This window comes from Drosophila navojoa, chromosome 3, assembly GCF_054131105.1.
Source record: "Drosophila navojoa isolate 15081-1374.11 chromosome 3, UAZ_NAV_1.0, whole genome shotgun sequence".
In the NCBI taxonomy this organism is placed as follows: domain Eukaryota; kingdom Metazoa; phylum Arthropoda; class Insecta; order Diptera; family Drosophilidae; genus Drosophila; species Drosophila navojoa.
Genome location: NC_142891.1, coordinates 6,640,422 through 6,664,066, shown reverse-complemented (window position 1 = coordinate 6,664,066; position 23,645 = coordinate 6,640,422). Strand labels below are relative to the sequence as shown.

Genomic DNA, 23,645 nt, shown 5'->3' with positions numbered 1-23,645 from the left:
TGTGTAAATTTTAGGAGGGTATTTTTCAAAAATATTGTCATCAGGCAGCATTTAGTTTTAAAGCGGACATTTTTCAAAAAATGCTGCTCAGAACATGCAAATATTAATATTGCTGTATGTATATACTAAACCTTTTTATATCAGACTCCAGCCTTAAAAACATTTATAATGGCCTCTGATATAGCTTTAATCCTATAGCTTTAAAATGTGTCAAGTTCAAAATAAAATATATCTGAAATATGAAAATTGAAAAAGAGAAGCAAAAAGAGACAGACAGACAGAAATAAAAGTCAGATAGGCAGGCATTTGTACTGACTCACAGCGCAATTTCCTTTGGATAAAGCCGCTTAAAATCAAAAGTATTCATACATCATGCCGTTCGCCACACCTAACCAATATACCCTAACATACGCTTCCCAACTGCCTGGATGTACCAAAATGCTACAACAATAGGCACACATTGCACAGCAGCAGCCCCTAATAAAAAATTGAGAAATGCAAAAATGAAAAAAATTGCCATAAACTTTGACTTCCTGCAGGCAACAGCTGAAGAGCTGAAATCCAACTCCGGCACCCGCAGGGGCATTCTAAATGCAAAGGCATCGACAGCACCGAAGGGTGTTAAGTGCATGCGAATTATTTCCTTCTCATTTTTGTTTTTGTTTTTTTTTTTTTTTTCTTACATACTTTCTATTCCCTTGTTTTATTGTGTTTTCTTTGAGGGGTTGGAAGCGATACAACGTGTCGTATACGTGATAGCGTGCGTATACGTGACGGCAGCAGCAAGCGGAAATTGAATTGTAAGCAGTCAGAGGCAGTTGGAGGCAGTGAGGGCAATCAGATCAGCTAGGAGCAAAAAAAAAAAATGAGAGAAAAAGCATTGACTTGGACTTAGTAAAGGCTTGTGCACGGGTTTTAAGAGATCAAGCTAATTGCAGGCATCAAAGTCTGCTTAAATGCGATGCACTCGACCCTTTGAGAAAAATTATTTAAGTTTACTTTGCAGAAACTAATTGCTCTCTCAATTTCTCTTTCCTTGCAGAATATGATGCACTTGAAGTCCCAGCTGAGTTACGGCTGCGCCTTGGCGGTCTTCAATCTCTTTGTGCTGTCCAGCGCCGAGCTAGCCACGGCTCAAGGTAAGCCCAGTGTCTTTGAGCAGCCCTCGCAGCTAATCCACATTCTCTGTCATCTTGCAGGCGCTCCCATCAGCAATCTCTATGACAATTTGTTGCAGCGCGAGTACGCCGGACCCGTAGTCTTTCCCAATCATCAGGTGGAACGCAAGGCACAGCGTTCGCCCTCGTTGCGCCTGCGCTTCGGTCGCAGCGATCCGGACATGCTGAACAACATTGTGGAGAAACGTTGGTTCGGCGACGTCAACCAGAAGCCCATACGATCGCCATCGATGCGCTTGCGCTTCGGGCGGCGCAGCGATCCCAATTTGCCGCAGATGCGACGCACAGCCTACGACGAGCTGCTCGAGCGCGAGCTGACCCTCAACAATCAGCAGCAGCTGCTGAATCAGCCAGCCGCTGGCTACGATGCCGATCTCTCAGAGGACAACGATGCGGGATTCGAGCGTGCTGTGCGCAAGCCCCAACGCTTGCGCTGGGGACGCAGTATAATCACCAGCATTCTGAATCTGAGCAATAATCGTATGAGTGAGGCGGAGGTAGGATGGGGATGTTAAAGAGGGTTTCAGCTGTGCCTAAAAATAATTTGGCGTGCTCTTAATTAATGTATGAGAATCGCAAAGAGAGGCGATATTTAGAAACATGAGAGAACCTGAGAGCAAGTTGAAATTGAGATTATGGAAATAGTCCAGAAAGACAAGTGAATTGTTAGCATTAGTCCTCCGACTGCTAGAATTTATTTTTATTATTTATCTTCGGTTTTTATAAATCAATAATGGTTCTATTGAGATACTAAATTTGAATGACAGATTCAACACTGAATAAACGCAAATTTTTTATTTGAAATTAAGCCCCCGTTTCTATCTCAATCCCCATCTTCATCTTCAGCGTTTGCAAGCTAAAATAGAACAACAGTTGCGGCAAGCGCCAGAATTGGCCCGCATGCTGCAGGCCCTGGTGCAGGAATACGAGAACCCAGCCGGCGGACGTGCCCTTGAGTCGAGCGAAGATCAGGACGAAGAGCAGGACGAGGACAATGCGGAGTATCAATTTCAGCGCGAGTCTCGCAAGCCCATGCGTTTGCGCTGGGGTCGCAGCACCGGCAAGGCGCCCGCCGAGCAGAAGGTGAGCAAAGCCCAGCTGCAACTTGGATTTTCATAATGATATCTCCGTTTCTTAACTTAACTCTAGCAAATGCCTGCTGCTGCTGAGACAGCGTCCGTGGCGCCCAAGTTACAGAACTAAGTGAATAAACAAAGGGAAATGAACAAAGGACACTCTAAGCGACAACTAGGCGGAAATGTAACAACACACACACACACACACACACACACACCCACACATCAACACAAATGCAAATGGCAAACGATTCGAAACACTCGGCTCAAAGACAGTTTTTGCAGGCATTTACGGTAGGCGCAGGGAGCTAAGAACACGTTCTAAAGAATACAATACATATAAACCACATATAATATATATGTATAGCTAAATATACATATGATATATGTATATGCATATACATATATATACATAACCGATTATGTACGTGTGTACATTCTAATTTTGTGCACCTATTTAATTGTATAGACATTTTAGTCCATGAACTATCTAAAGTAGCTGGCAAATTATTATTAACAAATTATTATTACATAAAAAACTAAATTTTTAATATTAAAATTTCTAAAAATTTTAATTTATATCAATTTTATATAATTTCAAACAATTTATTTTAATACTTTTTTTTTTAATTTATATTTTGATGTATATAAACTTTATAAACCTCAAATTTGTTTAAAATTTTTACATTTTAATATTTGATCTGTGTTGTATTTTTTTATAAAAAATATTTAAAAAATTAAAATTAAGTTTTAAGTTTTTATTATTATTATTTTTTATTAATATTAAAATTTATTTTCTGAAAACTTGAAAGTGAATATACTATTATTTATATTTTTTATGATGCTTGATTAATATGTTTTGATTAATTTTGTTGTTCATACTGCACATATTTTAATGTATTTAATTGTATTAAATATATTTAATTTAATCAAATTCTCCAAAGGTCCTTATCCAAACAAGATCAATTAAATTGCCTCTCTAACACGTCAATCGTAATACCAAAGAAAAAAATGATGAATAAATGTATATAATGGATATGGAAACAGTTTTTTAAATGTAGCGCAAATTTGTTATTAAAAAAAAGCAAGCAACCACACTTATTTAAAATGAAAATTATAAAAAAAAAAATGATGTAGAATCGTATTATATTTTGTTTAATTTTTAAGCAAATTTTATTACAGTTATGAAACAAAATGTTTAAAAAACATTTAAAGGCCCCCGAAAGGTGTATTACTGCAACAATTGTTATATTCTGTGTGCTAAAAATGAATTATATACATTTATCTAATACTATATATATATACTACATACAAATATAAAATTAAAAACTAAAATGATAAATATATATATATATATATAAATATAAATATATACTATGAATAAATATTTGTCTACTAAATGTATTGAACTTTTATTGATGTATTTTTCAAAAATAAAATGAAAAAAAAAAGAAACATACGGATCATATTTACTAAAAAAATACACACTCAATTAAAGAAATACCGACGACCGTTGATATCCGAAAAACAATTTTCGAATCTAACTAAATCTTTTGTATATTTTATTTACACCATCATTGAAAATAAATATGGAAACTTAAATAACTGTATTTGATTTACATATGAAGAGAGAGGAACATTTTAATAAAACATCTAACCAATTTAAATATATTAGGAGATACTAGGAGGCAAATACTAGAAATAGGTTGAACCGTGCGTATATAGACATACTTATGTGTGCAAATGCATCTAACCATATAATAAACAAACTGAAATAAATGTAAATAAAATGCTGAATACACGCAAAACATATTTAACTCGATATAAACAAATTCATACTATATACCTTACAACATACAGTATAATAAATGATGAAACTCTGTAGGGAGTGAACAAAAAAAAAATACAGAATTGTTTATTTATTACAAAACCGTTTCTATTTATAGTCGGTTGAAACAGCTGTTTCCTTCGAGCTCAAAGAAGCTCAGGCCATTTGCTGATTTCTATGCGAGTTCTCTTTCAGCTAAATTTCTCTAAAAATCGGCAACCTTCTGCTGATTTCTACTTGCCTGATACCCTAGCTATAGCTTGAGCTAAACTTAAAGCCAAGATTAATTTTTATATAGAGGTTATTGGGGCCGAAATCTGAGCGGCCTTACATAGAGAATAAAATATAATAATAAAAATTAAATGAGAACGTTTCTTAACGAATAAAAATATTATTAGGGAAATCGTAAAAAAAAAAGAAACAGAGAAGGGATTTCGCACGTGTCCTCAGCTTAAAGATGTTCAAGAACTCTACTCAGAGCGTTTTAAGAATGCAAGCGTGGCTGCTAGAATTCATTTCGCCCCTAATTGGATTTTAATATTCATGCATTTATTACACTCAGGTCCATAAATCTCATATTTTGGCATTTCAGTGAGCGAAATATCTTCACAAAATGTATTGAGTATTGATACTATGAAGGATAATAGGCCATAAGGATTATCTGTAATCGTGACATAGTTACAGTTAGAGTTTGCGAAAATTTTATATTTAGTTATGCTTGCTGTGAGGGCATATCAAATGCATAAGTCTCTCTATTTGTAATAGCCACACTGGCTTACATAGGAACAGTACTCAAAGTTAGTTAAGAGTGGAAAATCCTTTCGAACGGGCAAAGTTTTAGTGTGGTGGGTTCAACTGCACTTAAAATGCAGCCCAGCAATTATTAAGTTTGAAAGCCTTCGAGCTTGGTAGACAATTAAGCAACAAATGCAAAGGATCATAACCATGAAAATAAAAGCAGCAGCCTCAAACAAGCCTTAGTTGTAATGGATAAGCTGAAAATGTCAAGCTAACAACATTACGGAATTGTTATGGCCATGACAAGACAAACACAAACAGAAATTGCGTTAGCCACCTTCCAGGTGCCACATACACACACGCATACATACACATGTTGGCATGTTGGCTAAGACCCTTGTCTCTCTTTCTCTCTGTCTTTTATGTCTGCTCTTGATAATTAACCTTTCTGCTGTAAATGCTTCTGTGTGTGGGTGAATGTGTCAAATATGTTCTCAACATATCCTTATTAACATCAACATAAACCACATTTGCTTCGGGTCGGATAATTGCATTCGACATTTACAACATGAAAGTGCACTCAATTTCTGCAATAAAAGGCGTCAACATATCATATTTTGAGTAAATTAAATATTATATTTGGCCAATTATTTGATCAAATTATTAATCAACGAGTAAATTATTGTAGATACCCTATACTTTCGACTAATTCCAAATTGGGCCATGATATGACAGATTTTGGATTGAATGCTGAATGATATGGAAATGCAGAATTTCAAGTGATAATTATTGAATTTATATTTATATATACTAGTTCATTTTATTTATTTTTTTTTCATATTTTTTCTGTTGTCGAATACAGGGTACCTATTTATATTATTTATTATGAATTCAAAAAAGATTTCTCTGTTTACACAACAGTAAATCAGATTAACACAAATATACAGCATACTCTATAATTGCCTTGAAACGGTCTTAATATTTGCTGTGCTTTGGAATACAATCCAACTTGTTGCCTGACAGCAATTATTTGGCTTTCTAAAAGTTCTAAATCTCTAAAGAATACCTGAATAATTCAAAAGACATCACAAATGCAATTAAAATATCTTGCGCAGGTGCTCACACAGAGACCGCAGAGGTAAATATCAGTACAAGGAGAGATAGAGATAGAGAGAGAGGTCAGAAATGTGTTAAATAAAACTTTTTTGCTGCTAATATCAAAAGTTTGATGAAGCTATTTAAATGTTATGTTACTCTCTCTCTCTCTCTCTCTCTCTCTCACACACACACACGCTGTGACTTGCCATTGTTGCTGTTGTTGTTTTGTACTTTGTACTTAGCAAATATTTATGCAAATAATATGCAATTACTCACACGCACACGCACACACACAGACACAAACTCACACGCGTTCACATGCACATATTCGCGAATCGCGCTGCTTGCTAAAAGCGCTCAGTAAACAACGAACTTTTTAACACATACATTCAAGCAGCACAAATGTGTCATACACATACACATACTTGGGCAGATAGACAGAGGCGCACATAAACACAAGCATTCACACACACACATACATACATTGGGCAACAATAAACAACTGTGCAAAGTAAAGTGTGTGAAAGGCGCGTCTAAATTCGCGCTCAGCCCTGCGTATGCAAATGGCAAGCAGCACAACACAGTTGACAATAAGACAATGCTTGACTTAGGCATACCCTGTAAGTGAACATAGCTGTATATGACTGTGATGTAAGCTGAAAGGTACAGTGTAAAGCTATCATCATGCTGCCCATATTAATATAACACCTTTGCATCTCTACTTACAGGGTACAACAGCAGCATGAAACTTAAACAAAACGGAACGACTTGCAACAATGCTTGGCTTCCGTTTTGTCACCAGCTTCCAGCGTCTGTTCACTTAAGTTGTTGAAGCAACAACAACGCCAAAGTTGAGCTGCTGTAACTGTTGTCAGTTACAGATGAAAATAATACAGAAACAACAGCAAAAGCAAAAGAGCAACAAAGCTCGTCCAAAAGCCAAGTCAGAACTTAAATTAACAATACATTTTAATAATTTATACCTTAAAAATATTATAAATTATAAAATATACATTATAATCATTGAATGTATATATGCAATCATCTGCATAGTCCATATTTGTATGCGTATCTATTTTGTAATAGCTCATGTAAAACATATGCGTCCAGTTCTAGTTGATTGCATAAATCTGTTGTAGCAGCCTGCTGAGAAAATGTTGCAACTCCATCGTCCCCAACTGCTCGGCTGAGTTACGCAGACTAAGACTTAATTCAGGAGCTTCAACCAAAACATTTGTGGCATGCAAGCAAGCGACGCTCCTGCAATTCATTTCACTCCCCCGTAATTGGATTTGAATATTCATGCCTTCATTATTACACTGTCGTCCACAAATCTCATATTTTGGCTACGAATCTGGCATTTTTACAAACGAGAAAACACATTTTAAAATAACAAAGCAATAAAAATATGAAAATTTGACAACTTCCCTCCTGGCAATGCCAATTAGGATTATCTCCACGGACAACTAAACATTTGGAACTTACGTACATTACAACTACATCATTATTTCTAAATTAAAAGATTAATTGTATCATCCATTCGTACATAAACAGTGTATATATTTAGTTTATACATATGTACATATGCATTCATTTTATACATGTGTGTATATTTTCGCTTAAATCTCGTACTACTTTTATTACCATAAATGTTCCATGCTCATTATATACATATATAAGGTTTAAGGTTTAAGTAAGGTTTCATTTTATCTTAATTAATGACGATTCTTCAATATTGTCGATCGATTATTTGCACACGCTGCACTACAAAAACATTGAGAAATAAAAGCAGTTAACATTGACAAAATTTAAAATTACTATTTTGTTTTAAATACTGCTTTACGTATAGGTAAATGTATGTATATATCTATATAAAATGGTGGCCAACTGGATTGTATGTTAGTCCGTTATTTGTCTAATTGTAAAGTCCTCAAAATCATCCTGTGGTATGAGCCGTAATCTCATATCGTTGGCCAAATGTAGCACCGCATACAGAGCCACCGAGGGCGACAGCGAATCCGACATTTTGGTGGTGAGCATAGCGGGTAGCTTTTCGTAGATCTCCTTAAACGTGGCCATGCCCTTGGCATAGTGCTCCTCTTTTCCTTTCGGATGTGCGGGTATCACTTCCTCCTCCATTTCGGCAGTGCTCAGTAATTGTTTTTGTATCAGCGAGTTGCAGCTGCGCTTGAGATTCTTCATGTCAATCACCTTGGCACGTTTCGCAAACGGCACAATCACCTTGGTGACCTGTTCAATATGCAAATGCGAGAGATTATAAATGAGTAAAATGATACAATGTGTTAAATAAGATTCCTTGATGTAACTATTCGAATCTGAAACCTTTGCATCACTCACCTGCGACGGTGCTCCTTGGAACTCAGTGGATATCTCAAGAACCGTATCATTGGCGTCAGTCCGATCATTACAAGCGTTCGGGTCATCAGAGAGTCGGAAGGAGGCTAGCGCAGGATCAGCGTTTGGGAAGCTGCTCACATTCATGTCATTGGGCAATCGATCCGAGCTCCGTTGAAACTCATCATTATCAAAGAGATCAACATCATCGCCAGCATCGTCGCCGACCGCATTCATATCTCTACCCATGACATCGTCATCGTTGTCAATATCATCGTCTGGCACGCCGAATCGACGGCTTACCTTGATGCTGGGTGCATAATCATATTTATAAAAGTAATTCGCATCAAAATCATATTTGGTTGGCAGACGCAGTTTGCGTGGATCCCAGCGCTTTTGATAGTTCGCCTTGCGCACCTTCGTGCTCTTATCCAGCTTGAACAGACTCTCCGTGCACTGGCCGAAGTTGATTTGCTTGCTGCGGCGCTTTGCTGCCTGTGCGGCGGCACGCCGTAATCGTGCGGCAGCTGCATTGACGCTTTTGCCCGTCACATTATCCTGTGAAGTGATTTGGGCAAATGTATTGGTGTTGCGTGTCCTTTTGAATTTCCAATGCGATGGGCCCGCCCAGAATTGAGAGATCTGATCCATGGGCCGGTAGGAATACTCCAACTTCGAGCTGCCGTCAACCGGTCGTAAATCCTCAATCAACACGGGCTGTTTGCGCAGGACACGGCAATGCTGCAACGTTGTCCGCTCCTCTGTCGTCAGCTCGTCCATCTCGTTGTAGTCCATCTCCAATACGGTGGCCGCTGTCAACGCGTTCAGATCTGGCATCGGCTCACATTCAGCATTAATGTCGAACGCCATCGAGAGCTCACGAGGATTCTCATAGAAATCATCTGCATTATCCACACCATCGTCGTCATCTTTTGACTGCATCGGATCGTTGGCATTGCTCGGATTGGGCGCATCGCTTATAATATAGCCAGTATGCAGCGGTCGCAGTACCAGATTCTGCTGATAGTAGCGTCGCATCTTATTAACCCACTCGGCGGCTATTATCGTATGGGTGTTCTTATCATCACTATTAACTAAAGTGTAATCCTCTATCTTCTCTTCTGTATTTGGGTGATGCCAAAAGCGATAATTTGTTCGCAATCGCAGCTCAGAGTCTTTCGTGGGCAATATGTTGTTCATTAATCGATTTGAGGCGTTTATGGAGCCCACAGTAGAGTTCAGTTTCCCAAATACTGGATCCTGCAAAGGCGCCGTATCCAAGCGAGCATTTAATGTCTCCTTATTCTTAGTTATTGTGGAAACTGCTTTGCGTTTACGTTTTTTGGCCTTCGGCGCCGCTGTCTCAGAAGCATCAATGCCACCGTCACCGTCACCTCCACCTTCAACCTGACCTAAATTCGCAGTATCGTCGTTATCATCCGCGGCAGCTGCATTCAGTTGCTGCTGCGTGAGCGTGCGTGCATTGAGGCCAGCTGACATACGCATCGCATCCAAATATATCGAGTCAACGCGCAATCCATACACCTTCGAGGAGGCCTCCAACGATGAACCAGCTATCTAAAATATCAATAACAATCAGCAATTAGAAGTGCACGCAACAGTGAGCTGCAGCGCTTACCTTAAAGTTGCTGAGCGTTTTGTGATGATGGTCCAGCAAATTGGACAACGTATCGATCAACGACAAGCTCCAGGCATTCTCCCGACTTAACTTATTGCCATTATATATCTCCAGGCACTTTTTTATCGTCTCATTCTCCTCGATGGACTCCAGGATGGAGCTCTCGCGGGGTCGCGTTTGCTGCAGCAGCAGCGTGCGGCGTCGCGCCTCGCGACGTTCCGCCTCATCATCGTTTACCATGGTCGTCCGATCCTGCAGCATACTCTCGCGGTGGCTACCTACCGCGGAACGACGCAATGGCGTCTCGGAACGCGGTAACGTCATGATCTGAGTTAGCCCAGAACGGGAAACTAGTTTTGTTTACAATTGAGATAGGCTCGCCGCTATTCAATGCAGCAGCAAACAATAAGACAACTCTGCGCGTTCACAATAGATCACTATTTGACAAATATCACTTAATTATCGTTTGTTTCTGTGTTATTCACTTTTCTTTTATGCCTCTCGTTTGGGCACTACGCTTGTGTTGGTAATAGTTTACAGTTGCTTTCAAACGACGCCGCAATCTAGGGCTACTCCAATTTATCGATATTTCAGTGTTGATAAACAACGCAAAAATTGGACAATGCAGTATTTTTCATATCGGTCACATACTATAAGAGGGGAATAAGACTTTCAAATCCTTGCGGCAAAATCAATTGATAATATATATTGCACGGCAATTGTTTTGCTTAATTTTAGCCTAAGTTTATATTTTTATTTTCACTGTATTGATTCCTTACGTGTGATTTGAGGAACATTCTATCACAGAAATAGATAGAGAGTGCAATATTATTATATATTTTATGAAATACCACTGACCAAACATTCTGTGGAAATACACACTATATAAATATGTAGAATTAGCGATAGCAGTTTACGATTATTTCGGCGTGAGCTATCCAAACAATTTCAGACAACAATCGATTAATATTATTTCGATTTTTGTTTTTTAAGTTGGCGCATTACTCTTATTTTATTTAAAGCTTTAAATTAATATAACTACATGTATTTCACATATTATTTATAAATATTGTTATACGAAAAAAAATAGAATAAAATAAAATGATATATTGAATTTAATGTATTATTATTATTTTTTTTACATTAAGAAAATAATATGATTACCATATTGAATACGTATTTCTTTAAATACGTATTTTGTATATAAATTTAAGTTTGAAAGTGATTTGAAACAGAAGTACTAAACTTCTTTGACATTTTGAAAGGTATAAAAAATGCCAGCGGAAAAAATACTAGGATTCATAAGCAAAATACCAAACGAATAATCGTATGCGCTCCGAAAACTGCTGAACTGCTTGTCAAGCAGTGCTGAATGTAAACAATCGGCTAGTAACTATGAAAGTGTTCAATTGAACTAGTTACAAATTTGAAATCGCCCGCACTTTTATCGAAGCTACGTAATAGTTCTTGAATGAATAATGTAAAATCCAAGCTGAGATAATAAACGATTCCTTGGTTCAATGAGCTTTTATTATATTTTTATTAGATGTTCAGCTCTTAACTAACTGCGCTTGGCTTTAGACTGTTGCCGCTTCCGTCCGCAGCATATACGCCAGATGTTAAGAGCGATGACCAGGAGCAATAACAGAGCAGCCCCAACTGTTATGTAGACATCCAGCGAATAGTAGACAAAGCGATTGAGCTTAGCAGCACTGGACCGAAGCAGTGGAGCGCCGCGTGTCTCAGCCACGTGGTGTACCCACCAGAGAGCGTTGTCCATCGCCAGTTGCGGACGTTCGTTGTAGGCGGCGGCAACCTTTTTGGCCTGCTGCTTGTAGCTGGGATCCAGTGCCTGGGTGAGTGCGTCAAATACGCTCTGTTCGCTGAACTGCCTGAGGTCCACACGCACAGCCATGCCGCGTTGCACCAGAGCCGCCACATTCAAGTACTGATCACCATAGACTGGCATGCCCACCACAGGCACGCCGCTGGCGACGGCCTCTGTGAGGCCCATCAGGCCACCGTGGCTGAAGAATACGCGCAAATTGGGATGCGCCAGGATATCGCGCTGTGGCAGCCACTTCATGATGTGCACGTTGGCTGGTTTATTGGGCAACGTGTCGTTCTCCCACTTCCAGATAATCTGCTGCGGCAGACGGGCCAGGGCGCGCAGGAGGGCCTCACGCTTGGCGCTAGATAGCGAGTTGGCTCTCAGCTGGGAGCCCCAGCTGATGAGTATGACGCCATGCTCGGCGTTGTCCAGCAGCTGCTGCAGTGCATCGTCCAGGGGCTTCGCTGCTCTTAGATGCAGTCCGCCCACTTCGATCACATTCGGTGGCAGAGGCTTGGCGCCGCTGAAGGCGTAATGCTGATTGATGAGCATCAGTGAGGTGTTCTTCACCAGCTCGCCCGTGCTCGGGATACCGGGTCCAAATCTCTGACGCAGCAACGCATCAGCAGCGGGCACATTGAACAAGCTGCAAGCAGAAAGGAAATCTTCATCCGTTATCTGATCCACAATCAACTGCTGCTCACCTGTAGAGCCAATTGAGCGTGTGCGTGGTCAGCCAGTTGCCAAGGCGAGCTGAGAAGGACATGTTCTCAGACTGGCCCAGAAACAGAGCCGAGATGTAGGATGGTATTATCGGAGTGCCCATGCGTTCGTAATGCCACGGCATCAGGGCGCAGCTGCTCATGGCGATGACGGGTGACTGCAGCTGATAAGCCACGCCCATCATGCAATCCGTATTGAATTGTTCCATGATGATGACGTCATAATAGCCAGCAGGATGTTGGAGTACCTGGGCAAGCGCCTCGCTATGAAGCGTCGCATTGCACGCATCCCTGCCATAGGCGTACAGAATGAAGAACTCTCCGAAAGGCAACAGAGATGGCATAGGAATCTCTTCAAACATCTGCGGAAAGAATTGATGGATTGATTGACTGGCTGATTGATTGACTGCCTAATGGACTGACCGATATTGACTTATCGTCTAAGCGTCTCATTGTCTAAGATATTGCCTCGCAGATTAATTTGACTAATAGTCTAGCTGAGATTGAGTAACAGATTGATTGAGTTAGGAACAGTGTGCTACAAATTGTCTTCTGTTAATACAAAATAAATCGAGTTATAAACAGCTTTTTATCGTATAGAAGTCGGCTAATAAATCAGCATAATATATGCTAATGTATCCATCTGTATAATATATTCCACAACAACTCACATCGAAACCAAGTTGATTGCTCAAATTGACGCTCGGAAGAGTATAGTCCGTATAGCCCTTCGGGGGCTGTGCATCGCGAAATGGGCTAACGACATCCACATTGTGACCTATTTCGGCCAGACGGCGCAGCAGTGGCTGAAAGAACTGGAAATGGCTGATAGCGGGATGGATGAAGAGACCCAAGATGTTGAGAGCGCCCACTGGGCTGCTTCCAGCAATTAGCGAAGTCAGCAGCAAACATTTCCAAATACCATTTGTTTGCATTTTTGTTCTTCTTCAAATTCAATTTCACAATTTATATATTCTACATAAATCAGATGTTAGATGAATTATATATTTATTATATATAATATATATAAATCTTATAAACGCACGCAAACGTTCGCTTGGGTCGAAAACTATTTAACAACTGAACTCGAAATATTTTTTGAGCAAATATAAAAATAAAATTTGTGAGGAGAGCGATCTACCAGATGGGAGATAAGCACAAAAAAAAAACTGAACTGAACTGAACTGAACTGAATAGATCTCTTATAAAGATAGTTCTCTCATGTAAATAAGTTTCAGCAAACCAATATAAGAGAAGGCCAGATTAAAAGATGTATGTATATTTGAAATATACCTGACATTTTTACTCTACATCAAAGGGGAACTTAAGACATTGCATTACATATTAAAATATTCTAGAAATTTTCAAGACGTACATACATACATATATGATATTTAGATAATTTATAATATAGTTTCAAACTTTTAATTTACTTTTCATATCTTTACAATTTAGGTCAAGATATATCAACTACAAAACGAATTGTTGGAAGCAGGAGTTACTACACTAGTTATAGTAGAAGCACAACAGACGTTCACATACAAAAAAAATATCACATAGATTTAGCCAAGGATCGAATCGATTAATCCCTTTTGTTCTTCTTATTGGATTGCTTGCCGCAACAGCGTCGTATGAGTGCAATCCAACTGCCAACCACCATGGCCAGAATGAGTCCAACGACAGCATAACAGTCCAGCGAGTAGTACACAAAGCGGGGCAGCTCGACGGCGCTGGATTTCAATAGAGGATCACCGCCAGTGTGAGCCACATGCTCCACCCACCAAATGGCCAGCTGCAGTGCCTGTTGCGGTCTATACTTGAACGAGTGCGAGACGAGCTTGGCGGCATCCACGTGTCTGCAAGCAAGGGAGGAACATATGAATGATAGGGTGAACTCAGGGTGATCTCAAGGCATCTCAACTCACTTCTTATCCAGCGCCCGCTTCAAGGCTCGCATGACCGTATTCTCGCCAATGTCCTCGTAGTGCAGCAGCACGCCCATGTCACGCTGCACCAGGGCCGCGGCATTCAGGAACTGATCTCCGTACATGGGCGTGGCCACGACGGGCACGCCACAGTAGGCCGCCTCGGAGCTGCCCATGAGGCCGGCATGCGTCATGAAGACCTTCACATTGGGATGGCAGAGGATGTCGCGCTGTGGCAGCCATTTCATGATGTGCAGATTGGGCGGCTTATTCTCGAGCGTCTCGTTCTCCCACTTCCAGATGACCTGCTGCTTGAGACGGGCCACGGCACGCACAATGCCGTCGCGCTTCTCTGGCGACAACGAATTGGCGCGTATCATGGAGCCCCAACTGATGAGTATCACCCCGTGCTCGGCATTGTCCAGCAGGCGCTGCAGATCAGCGCTCAACGGATTTGTTTTCTGGATGTGAATGCCGCCTAGCTCGATGACGTTGGGCGGCAGCGGCTTGGGACCGCTCAGCGAGTAGTGTGTGTTCACAAACAAAACGGAGGTGTTCTTCGCCAGCTCACCCACCGAGGGCATATCGTGGCCAAACTTGTACTGAACCATGGCATCCGCAGCGGGCACCGACAGGAGCCTAAGGATGTAAGGGAAACAGAGTAATGAGATTTGCTGGCGACACTTGGCAATGGGGCCATCTACTTGTACATCCAGTTGAGCGCATGGAAGCTAAACCAGTTGGCCAATCGTCCGCCAAAGTTCATGTCCTGCGATTGACCCAAAAATAGAACCGGTATATGCGATGGGATTATCGGAGCGCCCATGCGCTCGAAATGCCACGGCATCAGGGAGCAACTGCTTAGGGCAATAACTGGTGCTTGCAGCTGATGTGCCACGCCCATCATGCAATCTGTGTTGAACTGCTCCAAAATGATGACGTCGTAGTAGCCAGCCTTGCGCTTCATGACCGTCTGCAGAGCCTCCGATCGTAAGGTCATGTTGCAAGCCTCTTTGCCCCATTCGTAGAGCAGAAAGAACTCGATGAAGTGCTTATAGAAGGGACGCTTGTCGAAGAACTGAAAGAGATGGGTCGAGTGAGCGAAACAGACAGTGTGAACGAAAGAGGGAGAACAGAGAGAGGAAATTACTTCAGCTGAAGTTAAGATTTCAGGTTTTTCATGATGAATTCGCTAATGAATCTCGAGAGTAAAAAAAGAAATTATAATAAAATTGCTTTGAGTATGACTAGCAGTTACCCTGTAGACATACATTTTTACAATATATAAACTGTGTATACTATGAGAGAAGTTACGGACTACGCAGATGGAGAGTTCGTTTTGGTCATTATTCAAGCCGATAATGATAAAGTGCACTATATGGCACGTGGCCATTGATAATTGATATGATATGATATCTCAGCGCATAACATAATCAGAGGTGACTAAATTTAAATACGATCTAATACACCCATTAGTCTATTTTCATTTCGTATAGCGCAAAAGCGAAAGTAAATTTCAGCGCAAAAAAAAAAAAAACAATTGTTTCTAAACGTAGCTCGCGGCAATCATTGAGCTACATACATATGTACATATTTATATACCGGCAACGCACCTCAATTACAATAGTTGTGCGTGGAATCAAAAAGATCAAAATCAAAATGAACTAGCTTACCTTCAAGTCGACGCTGTTTGTCAGCTTCTCTATGCCTGTTAGCGGGAAGTCCTTGTAGCGTGCAGTTGGAATTTTAGCCGGAAAATGGCTAACGACGCTGACTTCATGCCCAGCCTCGGCCAGACCCTGCATGATGGGTTGAAAGAAGTGGAAGTGACTGACGCCGGGGTGGGGAAAGAGGCCCAGAATTTTTAGCGGTCGACCGGCGTCCACTGAGACGTGCTCCTGCAGCAATAGCAGCAGCGGCAGCAGCGCTGCCAGCAGCGAACGCAACTGCAGCATTTTTTATGTGCTTTGCTTCTGTTGGCATGCGTGATAAATTTAAAATTAGAACAAAAAAAAAAAAAAAAATAAAAAACAAAAAACGAACGAATGAACTGATGAAAGAAAATTGCAAAGTAACACTTGTTGCATTTAATTGTTGCAAATTCTTAGCCTTCGATGCAATTTGCAGTGCGCATGCCTCAAAATTATGTAAATACTTGCAGTGAGCAAATGCATGGAAAGTCCCCAAATTGCTATTAACTTACAGTGTACCAACCAAATCTGTGACGAAATTGCGCTAATTGAGTTTGTGAATGAAGCGGCACTCGAAAAATCAATCAAACGCGGTGCCTTATTGAAATCACAATTACTTAAATACCAAACGCACTGCAGGCCTCTTGTGCGCTTCGCAATCGACAAGCGACTGACAAGACCAATGTAGTCGCAGTCACAGTGTAACCCAAAAGCCGTTGACTGCGCTGCCGCTGAATATTCGAAATTGAGCTTGTGTCAGCGATCAAGGGCGCATTGTCTATTTTCTACTCTCACGCATTGCATTGCACTCTCTTTTTCGACGAAGTTGCCGAAATGCCGCTGCAGCAACGACGCGTCGCGAAGCTCCATTGACCGAAAGTGAGCGCACATTTGTGCATGTATATGTGATCTCTCTCTCACACTTTGTGCACTTTCGAATGGCTCTCGCAAATTTTGCACAGTCATAAGTTCCACACACGCACGCACATGCGGTTCTTCTTTTACTCTTTTACTCATTGAGAGTATATTGATTTTGTGCTGTGTCTGTTCGTTGGTTTCGCTTCTGTACTCATACTGCTTGAGCGCAGAGTATTGCACAGTCAGCTGTGCTCAGTTGCAATGCTCTTTTCCTCTACTTCCTATACGAATTTCTGTATATGTGAATACAGTCGCATTTTTTGGGGCCTCAACCTGAGCGCTGAGCAACCGGTTGCGCTTTAGTCTGAGACGCATAAAAATTGCATTTTATTGTTTAACCATCGCTCTTATCGGTTATAATTTTGCTTAGGAACTGAGACAGCTGAGAGCTGTTGCAAAAACATTATCAATTTGATTTGATAATGTCTAGTAGCACGTTTTACTGTCACTGATAAATTTTACTTGCTCTACTTTATTGAGCTGTATGTTTGCTTTTGAATATATACATGTACATGTATGTATGTATGTATGTTGTGAGGCCTAACATGTATTCAAGTGTGATATTTTCATGATGTCAACAAAAGCTCGACTGATAAGAAGGGCAGTACTATTTTTTTTTTTTTTTATTATTATTAATGGGAAGAATGAAGCTGGATATTCGAAGATCAAAACATGTTTAAATTATTACTACATATTGATTTATGTATTCTTACATATAACACTCGATCAGAATGATTTTTTCATGACTATCAAAATTGTATGGGAATATTCCAATGTTATCAGCTCAGCATTTACTTTCATGATGACTATACTAAAAATATTACAGGCCTCTTTATAATCTAATTGTTTATAATTTGATTATCATAGAACAACGAGCAAATTAAATATTTAATCTTTTGAGGTCAGTAAAAATTTCTAGACTTTACGAAGACGAAATGCACACGTGTTGCCTTCGGGCATTAGTCAGCAAACTCGTGATCAAATTATAATGGAATTGATAAGGCTCTGTAGGGTTCTGTTTTCACGGGCCAATGCCAAATGGAATATTTATTGTTTTTTCAGTTTGTTTTGCTTGACGACATTTCGCCTGCCACAAAGCCATCTCAAAAGCTTAAACAACTTCCAGACAGCGCCGATGCAGAGTAATACGATTACCAGACAGCAGATGTAAATATCGATCGAGTTATACACGAACCAATTCATATTATTGCCCGCGCTCTGTACGAGTGGTGCTCCATTTGTGGCGATCACATGCTCCGTCCACCACACAGCCAATTTAAGTGGGTCTTGGGGTCTCTCGCGAAATGCAATAGTCGCGCGTTTCATTTGCATAGCAAAACTGTAAAATAGTGTAGTTAGGAATTATTGTAGATATATGATGATAACTCTAGAGGTTGAGAATATTTCAAATCTGACTTTTGGTCTGACTCCCTTAATTTTCGTTGGAATCCACTTACTAATCATCCAGTATAGTTCTCATAGCCCGACTCAGATGGTGCTCATCGAAGTTTTTAAATTCTACAATGACTCCAAAGCGTCGCTGAACAACAGCGGCAGCATTGAGAAACTGATCTCCATAGAAAGGCGTTACGAGCAATGGAACGCCACAGTAAATGGACTCCGAGGTGCCCAGCAGGCCGCTGTGTGAAACGAAGGCCTTAACTTTCGGATGACACAAGAGATCCCGCTGTGGCAGCCACTCGAAGGTATATAGATTCTTAGGCTTATTCTCGGGCATGGCTTTCTTTATCCAGCGCATCACGAATGTATAGCGATACAGATTGGCGATGGTAGCGAGGAGCGCCTGCAGTTTGGGTGCAGATAAAGTGCTGGGATCAACCATTGAGCCCCAGCTGATGTAGATGACGCCCAAGTCGGACTCATCCAAGAGACTTTGCAGGTGCTAAGGAGAGAGAAATTGTGATAAGTCTGGTACATTTTTGAAGCATATACGTACCTGGGGCAGTGGCTTGGCTGGACCGACGTGCAGACCGCCAACCTCCACGACATTAGCTGTATAGGGAGTTGAGCCCGACAGGGAGTAATGTTGATTGATCAGCATGAGGCTCGTGTTCTTCACAATCTCGTTGATGGGCGGCAGACCGGGGCCAAAGCGTTCCCTAATCAAAGCATCTGTGGCAGGTTCTGTTATATATCTTAAAAGAGATGACAAGCAATCAGAAAATCATATACGTATGTCCACAAATGTAGTATAAATTTACTTATGGAGGGCATTGGCAATATGAAAGTGGAAAAAGTTATTGAGGCGCTCCATAAATCCCATGTGGTCGGTGTGGGGCAGAAAGTTCATGGGCATGACTGAGTTGATGTGGGGCGTGCCCAGTGTTTGATAGTGCCAAGACATGATGGCACAGCTACTCAAGGCAATCACGGGTTTGCCCAGCAGATGGGCGACTGCGGAGAGACAGTCATTGGCGAACTGCTCCAAGATGATGACATCGTAGCTCTGCGACGACCTGATCAGCTCTGCGATCAGGGGCGAGTGCAGGGCCACCTTGCAGGAGCGCAAACTCCAGTCGTGTAGCATGAAGAAGTTGCCCATTTTGATGGGTATTCCCAAGAAATCAGATTGTTGTTCAATGCTCTGTTGGAGGAGCGAAAGAGTTGAGGTGCAGTTCGTATCGATTAGATGATCCACATTTACCTTCAGATCCACGAAATCCGTCAGCAGCGGCATGCCCTCAAAGACGTAATCCGTGTAGTTGGCCATCGGCTCCTTCAGCGGAAAGTAACTGTACATGCTGATATTGTGTCCCCGCTCAGCCAGCGCCACAAACAGGGGACGAAAGAAATCAAAGTGACTCTTGCCCGGATGTCCGAACAAGCCGAGTATCTGGGCCGACTCAACAGCTGATGGCAGCGGGCCAGAGAGGGCCAGACCCAGCAGCAGCAGCAGCAGCAGCGGCGACCGCAACATGTTGCAGCCACACTGAGCGTATACTTAACTCCAAGGTCCAAATACGTTTGTATTTGCAAACACAAATTTGCAAACTCTAATCTTTGGTAATCTTATGGTTAGATCGTGACCGGCATTTAGCTATTGTTGCTAGCTTTGCTGTGGCTGCAGTTGCACTTATGTATTGTTGTTTTTCTTTTTGTTTCTCGATTGCGGAACGATCAAGTCTGTATTATAGTCGTTTATCTAACGAGTTCTTAAATGCCAAACAAAGGTTGCAAAGTGCATTGTCTAGCAGTTGCTCGTATGTGTTAAAATATCGCTTGACGCGAAAAGTAATTTGATATAGCGCTTAGATTTGGTTTAATAATATATATTGTGTATTATTATTTCCCAGACTGAACTCTTAACTGCTTCAGCCCCAAAATGAAACTAATCAGTAATGGAAAATAGTTAAATGTTTTGTGGAACTGGCAGCAAGTTTGATATCAGCAAAATGATATAGATTAGTTTTGTTGGCACAAAATATTGTTATGGGTTGTTTTTTTCGTCGACTTGATTTGAACTATTTTCGTTGTGACCTGCTCAATTCATTTCTGCCTACTCCTATGTATTTTCTCTGTTCTATAAATGTGGTTAGAGAGTTCAATGACGCAACTCCACACACGACAAATTCAAGATCTGAACTGAACTAATCTTTTCTTTCAAATACTAGTCTTATATACCTAGCATGAGAATCTCAAAGACACTTCCAGCCACTGGAAGGTTACACTTTCCATGCGCACATGTTTAGTCAAGTGTCCCTTTTTAGTTTGTTGAACCTTTGTCTAGGCTCAGGTTACCTTTTATTAGCTGCTGCATTGGTCGCTGCAACTAAGGGATGACTGGAGTCAGGTAACGTGCGGCTCATTGCGTATTACTCTTTGTTTAGTTCTTTAGACAGGTTCATATTTGAACAATGTTTACTCTAATACTTATATTAATAGAGCGGAGAAAAGGCATATGTGTATATACACGCACACACATAAGGACATGTATGTACACACAGTTGTGTATACATACATACATACATACATACATACATACATACATACATACATATCTACCTGCCTACAAGCTTACACACATACATACATACATGCATACATACATATATACAAACAAACAAACATACATACATACATACATACATACATACATACATACACACATACATACATACATACATACATACATACATACATACATACATACATACATACACACATACATACATACATACATACATACATACATACATACATACACACATACATACATACATACATACATACATACATACACAAATACATACATACATACATACATACAAACATACAAACAAACAAACATATATACAAACATACATACATATATACATACATACATACATACATGCATAGATACATATGTTATATATACAAACACACACATAAAAATAAACATCCAAACTTTGCCCTTCAGAAAGCCCTTAAGTTTTTCTTGCACTTTTTGTTGTTTTATTTCTCTAAATCATTTGTATTTAATTGTTGTTTGCAATTAAACTTGCTTACGATATTATTAGTTTCACTCAAAATAATTTCAAGCAAATCATTGTTGAGCTTCGATTAAAAATGGCAAATGTTTAGTTTTAAACGGAGAAAAAGGTAAAAGGTTGATGTAGCTTACAGATTTGCAATAATATTTTAATAAAATATATGCAATTGAATGTATAGCATTATATAATTTTTATAAGTTCAACTTCATTATATACACATATTCATATGAATGGTATATATGTATATGCGTGGTATTTATATACAATATATAGTTTATGCGTATTATTTATATCTCATCAATTTTCACTTTATCGAAATCCTTTGATTGCCCTTAGGATAAATTTCTTTAGTATTTTGAAAAATTTTCCATTCTTACATTTATGTATTTCAAACTATATAAAAATACTATACATATATAATTACGTAGGTTTATTTACACAAACTTCATAATATTTTCTGTGCACTTGACAACTGTTTTGGAATTGGAAAATGAAACCAACTCGTCGCAGTCAGGTTGCCAGACAAACTGAAATTGCAAACTCAATGCGAATCGGTCAAAAGTGTCGACTCGACTCATGGCTAAAAGCAGCAGAGAGTCAGCCAAAAGCACTGATCACAGTTACTATGACTTACTCAGAGTCAGATCAGTTAGACCACTCACACCCTGCCGGGCCCTGAGTCGTGAGTGTGTTGCAAGAACAACAACAACAACAGCAAGTTCAGTTACGCTATATAGACATACATATGATGCAAATGCAAATTACGTAGAAAATTAGGTAAAGAGTAAACAATTGAAGATTCGCCAGTTAAACAGTTAATTAAATATAAACAATTAAACGACAGTTTATATTTTGTCAATGGATTTTTTTTATTAAATAAACGACTATTCATTAATTTGATTTCATATTTGTTTGCTTTTGCTAGAGCGAGTTTTTATTGTTTATTAAGCAAACGATAATTATTTATGCACAAATAATTAAGCTTTCTTTTGTAATACAGTTGGCATTTGCTATAATGGACGCGGTGATATTTATTTTATATTTAAATTTGTATTTAGTTAGTATTTAGATTTTTATTTTTATTTTCTTCCTTTGTGTGTGAATAATAATTTTTGTGAATACCTAAAAATATTTATTAATAAATAAAACAATTATTGAAATTAATTAAATAGGTAATTGTTTAAAGATTTATTCATAATGGGAATAATTATATATTAATAAGTGAAATATGAATATTATTTAACTCAAGAATTTTTTAAATATATTTTTTACGTTTTACTACATTTTTTGCATCCCCATTTTGAATGGCCCGCTCAGATAATTTCTTTCGTAGCGCCCTTAAAAATGCAATAAATAAAATATTTTTAATTTCCATTTGCTGTCAAACGCACCTTTCTGTAGCATACTTTTGGGCTGTCGTCTGATTGGGACTGCTCCACACGCAGCCAATGAGAAGTATTTGGTAAACTTTGGAGATTTTTATGAGAATTGACAAAAGTTTTTGGGCCCAGGCGCAGGCCTATTTAAAATTCACTTCACTTGATAATTGTGCCGAGGGAGCGCGCAATAATCGTAACTTTTGAGATACTAATTTCAAAATGTTGCAGCATCGCATAAAATATCATTTGCGAAACGCTGGAATTTTCATATTCGTACGGGTCGGGCAGGGCCGGGGTATGTCGTAATAATTGAGGAAATCATTTAATTAGGAAAAATTTTCACGTTCCGCTCAATTAGCGCACAACTTGAGGCAGAGATTTTTGGTAACTTTGACTGGGTAAAACTGGACGTTGTCAACAGCTGTGAAACTCTGTGGATGCTGATGGCTGACAGCAGAGGGGATGCTTGGTTGGTTGCTTGGCCATGGGCGGAGACGGCGGGGAGGGAAGGCGGTGGTTTGCTAGGCTGGGCTGAGCTGGGCTGGGTTGACGCGACGTCTGCCAGGAAGTGTTGTGTTTATATTAGCAACACGTCATTAAATGCGCCTTAATTGTGAAAATTTTCACGAGCGAAAAGTGAAATGGCAAGTGCAGGAAAATTTACGACACATTATCAAATCAAGTGTGGAAAAACTTGTTGGAAAATTAGGCGCCCCAGCAAACATATCAACAGCTGTTGCGCCTGAGAAATCAATAGCCGACTCTTTGTGCTAA

At 39.9% G+C, this 23,645-nt stretch overlaps 5 protein-coding genes across 8 annotated transcripts in view; 1 reads left to right on the top strand and 4 right to left on the bottom strand.

The window, feature by feature from the left end:
* Positions 1-2,767, top strand: part of sNPF (short neuropeptide F precursor) — a 43,355-nt gene extending 40,588 nt beyond the window's left edge. The window contains exons 2-5 of the mRNA XM_089258142.1: positions 1,043-1,139; positions 1,200-1,675; positions 2,025-2,261; positions 2,328-2,767. Coding sequence (XP_089114268.1) covers positions 1,046-1,139; positions 1,200-1,675; positions 2,025-2,261; positions 2,328-2,381 — 861 coding nt within the window. The 5' untranslated portion in view covers positions 1,043-1,045 and the 3' untranslated portion in view covers positions 2,382-2,767. The remainder of the gene's footprint in view (positions 1-1,042; positions 1,140-1,199; positions 1,676-2,024; positions 2,262-2,327) is intronic.
* A 4,713-nt stretch (positions 2,768-7,480) lies between these two features.
* Positions 7,481-10,474, bottom strand: barr (non-SMC condensin I complex subunit H). The gene is made up of 3 exons (XM_030389163.2): positions 9,913-10,474; positions 8,277-9,851; positions 7,481-8,168 (listed from the first exon to the last, which is right to left on the bottom strand). Exons 1-3 carry the CDS (start codon positions 10,234-10,236, stop codon positions 7,818-7,820), a joined length of 2,250 nt encoding a protein of 749 aa, XP_030245023.1. The 5' UTR covers positions 10,237-10,474; the 3' UTR covers positions 7,481-7,817.
* A 995-nt stretch (positions 10,475-11,469) lies between these two features.
* LOC115564107 (UDP-glycosyltransferase family 36 member E1) lies at positions 11,470-13,459 on the bottom strand. Its single transcript, XM_030388029.2, has 3 exons — positions 13,137-13,459; positions 12,448-12,827; positions 11,470-12,389 (listed from the first exon to the last, which is right to left on the bottom strand). Exons 1-3 carry the CDS (start codon positions 13,398-13,400, stop codon positions 11,474-11,476), a joined length of 1,560 nt encoding a protein of 519 aa, XP_030243889.2. The 5' UTR covers positions 13,401-13,459; the 3' UTR covers positions 11,470-11,473.
* Positions 13,460-13,851: 392 nt separating this feature from the next.
* Ugt36D1 (UDP-glycosyltransferase family 36 member D1) lies at positions 13,852-16,772 on the bottom strand. The gene is made up of 5 exons (XM_089257467.1): positions 16,594-16,772; positions 16,064-16,363; positions 15,095-15,468; positions 14,391-15,029; positions 13,852-14,321 (listed from the first exon to the last, which is right to left on the bottom strand). Exons 2-5 carry the CDS (start codon positions 16,343-16,345, stop codon positions 14,048-14,050), a joined length of 1,569 nt encoding a protein of 522 aa, XP_089113593.1. The 5' UTR covers positions 16,346-16,363; positions 16,594-16,772; the 3' UTR covers positions 13,852-14,047.
* An 884-nt stretch (positions 16,773-17,656) lies between these two features.
* On the bottom strand, positions 17,657-22,101 carry Ugt36F1 (UDP-glycosyltransferase family 36 member F1). Of its 4 annotated transcripts, none has more exons than XM_089257862.1 (6): positions 21,958-22,101; positions 19,665-20,018; positions 19,222-19,604; positions 18,957-19,155; positions 18,457-18,902; positions 17,657-18,338 (listed from the first exon to the last, which is right to left on the bottom strand). In XM_089257862.1, exons 2-6 carry the CDS (start codon positions 19,935-19,937, stop codon positions 18,047-18,049), a joined length of 1,593 nt encoding a protein of 530 aa, XP_089113988.1. In that variant the 5' UTR covers positions 19,938-20,018; positions 21,958-22,101; the 3' UTR covers positions 17,657-18,046. The 4 variants fall into 4 exon arrangements, with proteins under 4 accessions (XP_089113988.1, XP_089113987.1, XP_089113986.1 ...); XM_089257861.1 differs by having other exon boundaries at positions 19,665-20,172; positions 21,958-22,030; XM_089257860.1 differs by having other exon boundaries at positions 19,665-20,348; positions 21,958-22,020.
* Positions 22,102-23,645: the final 1,544 nt, after the last annotated feature.

Bases quoted from the DNA above. Each gene is read 5' to 3' on its own strand.
- barr (XM_030389163.2), bottom strand. From the start codon at position 10,236: ATGACGTTACCGCGTTCCGAGACGCCATTGCGTCGTTCCGCGGTAGGT. The intron at 9,852-9,912 runs GTAAGCGCTGCA...TTGATATTTTAG, and splicing joins AAACGCTCAGCAACTTTAAG to ATAGCTGGTTCATCGTTGGA. The intron at 8,169-8,276 runs GTGAGTGATGCA...CATATTGAACAG, and splicing joins TCCAAGGAGCACCGTCGCAG to GTCACCAAGGTGATTGTGCC.
- LOC115564107 (XM_030388029.2), bottom strand. From the start codon at position 13,400: ATGCAAACAAATGGTATTTGGAAATGTTTGCTGCTGACTTCGCTAATT. The intron at 12,828-13,136 runs GTGAGTTGTTGT...TTCTTTCCGCAG, and splicing joins GCAATCAACTTGGTTTCGAT to ATGTTTGAAGAGATTCCTAT. The intron at 12,390-12,447 runs GTGAGCAGCAGT...TTCTGCTTGCAG, and splicing joins ACGCTCAATTGGCTCTACAG to CTTGTTCAATGTGCCCGCTG.
- Ugt36D1 (XM_089257467.1), bottom strand. From the start codon at position 16,345: ATGCTGCAGTTGCGTTCGCTGCTGGCAGCGCTGCTGCCGCTGCTGCTA. The intron at 15,469-16,063 runs GTAAGCTAGTTC...CATCTCTTTCAG, and splicing joins CAAACAGCGTCGACTTGAAG to TTCTTCGACAAGCGTCCCTT. The intron at 14,322-14,390 runs GTGAGTTGAGAT...CCTTGCTTGCAG, and splicing joins AAGCGGGCGCTGGATAAGAA to ACACGTGGATGCCGCCAAGC.
- Ugt36F1 (XM_089257862.1), bottom strand. From the start codon at position 19,937: ATGTTGCGGTCGCCGCTGCTGCTGCTGCTGCTGCTGGGTCTGGCCCTC. The intron at 19,156-19,221 runs GTAAATTTATAC...ATCTCTTTTAAG, and splicing joins ATTGCCAATGCCCTCCATAA to ATATATAACAGAACCTGCCA. The intron at 18,339-18,456 runs GTAAGTGGATTC...ACTATTTTACAG, and splicing joins AGAACTATACTGGATGATTA to TTTTGCTATGCAAATGAAAC.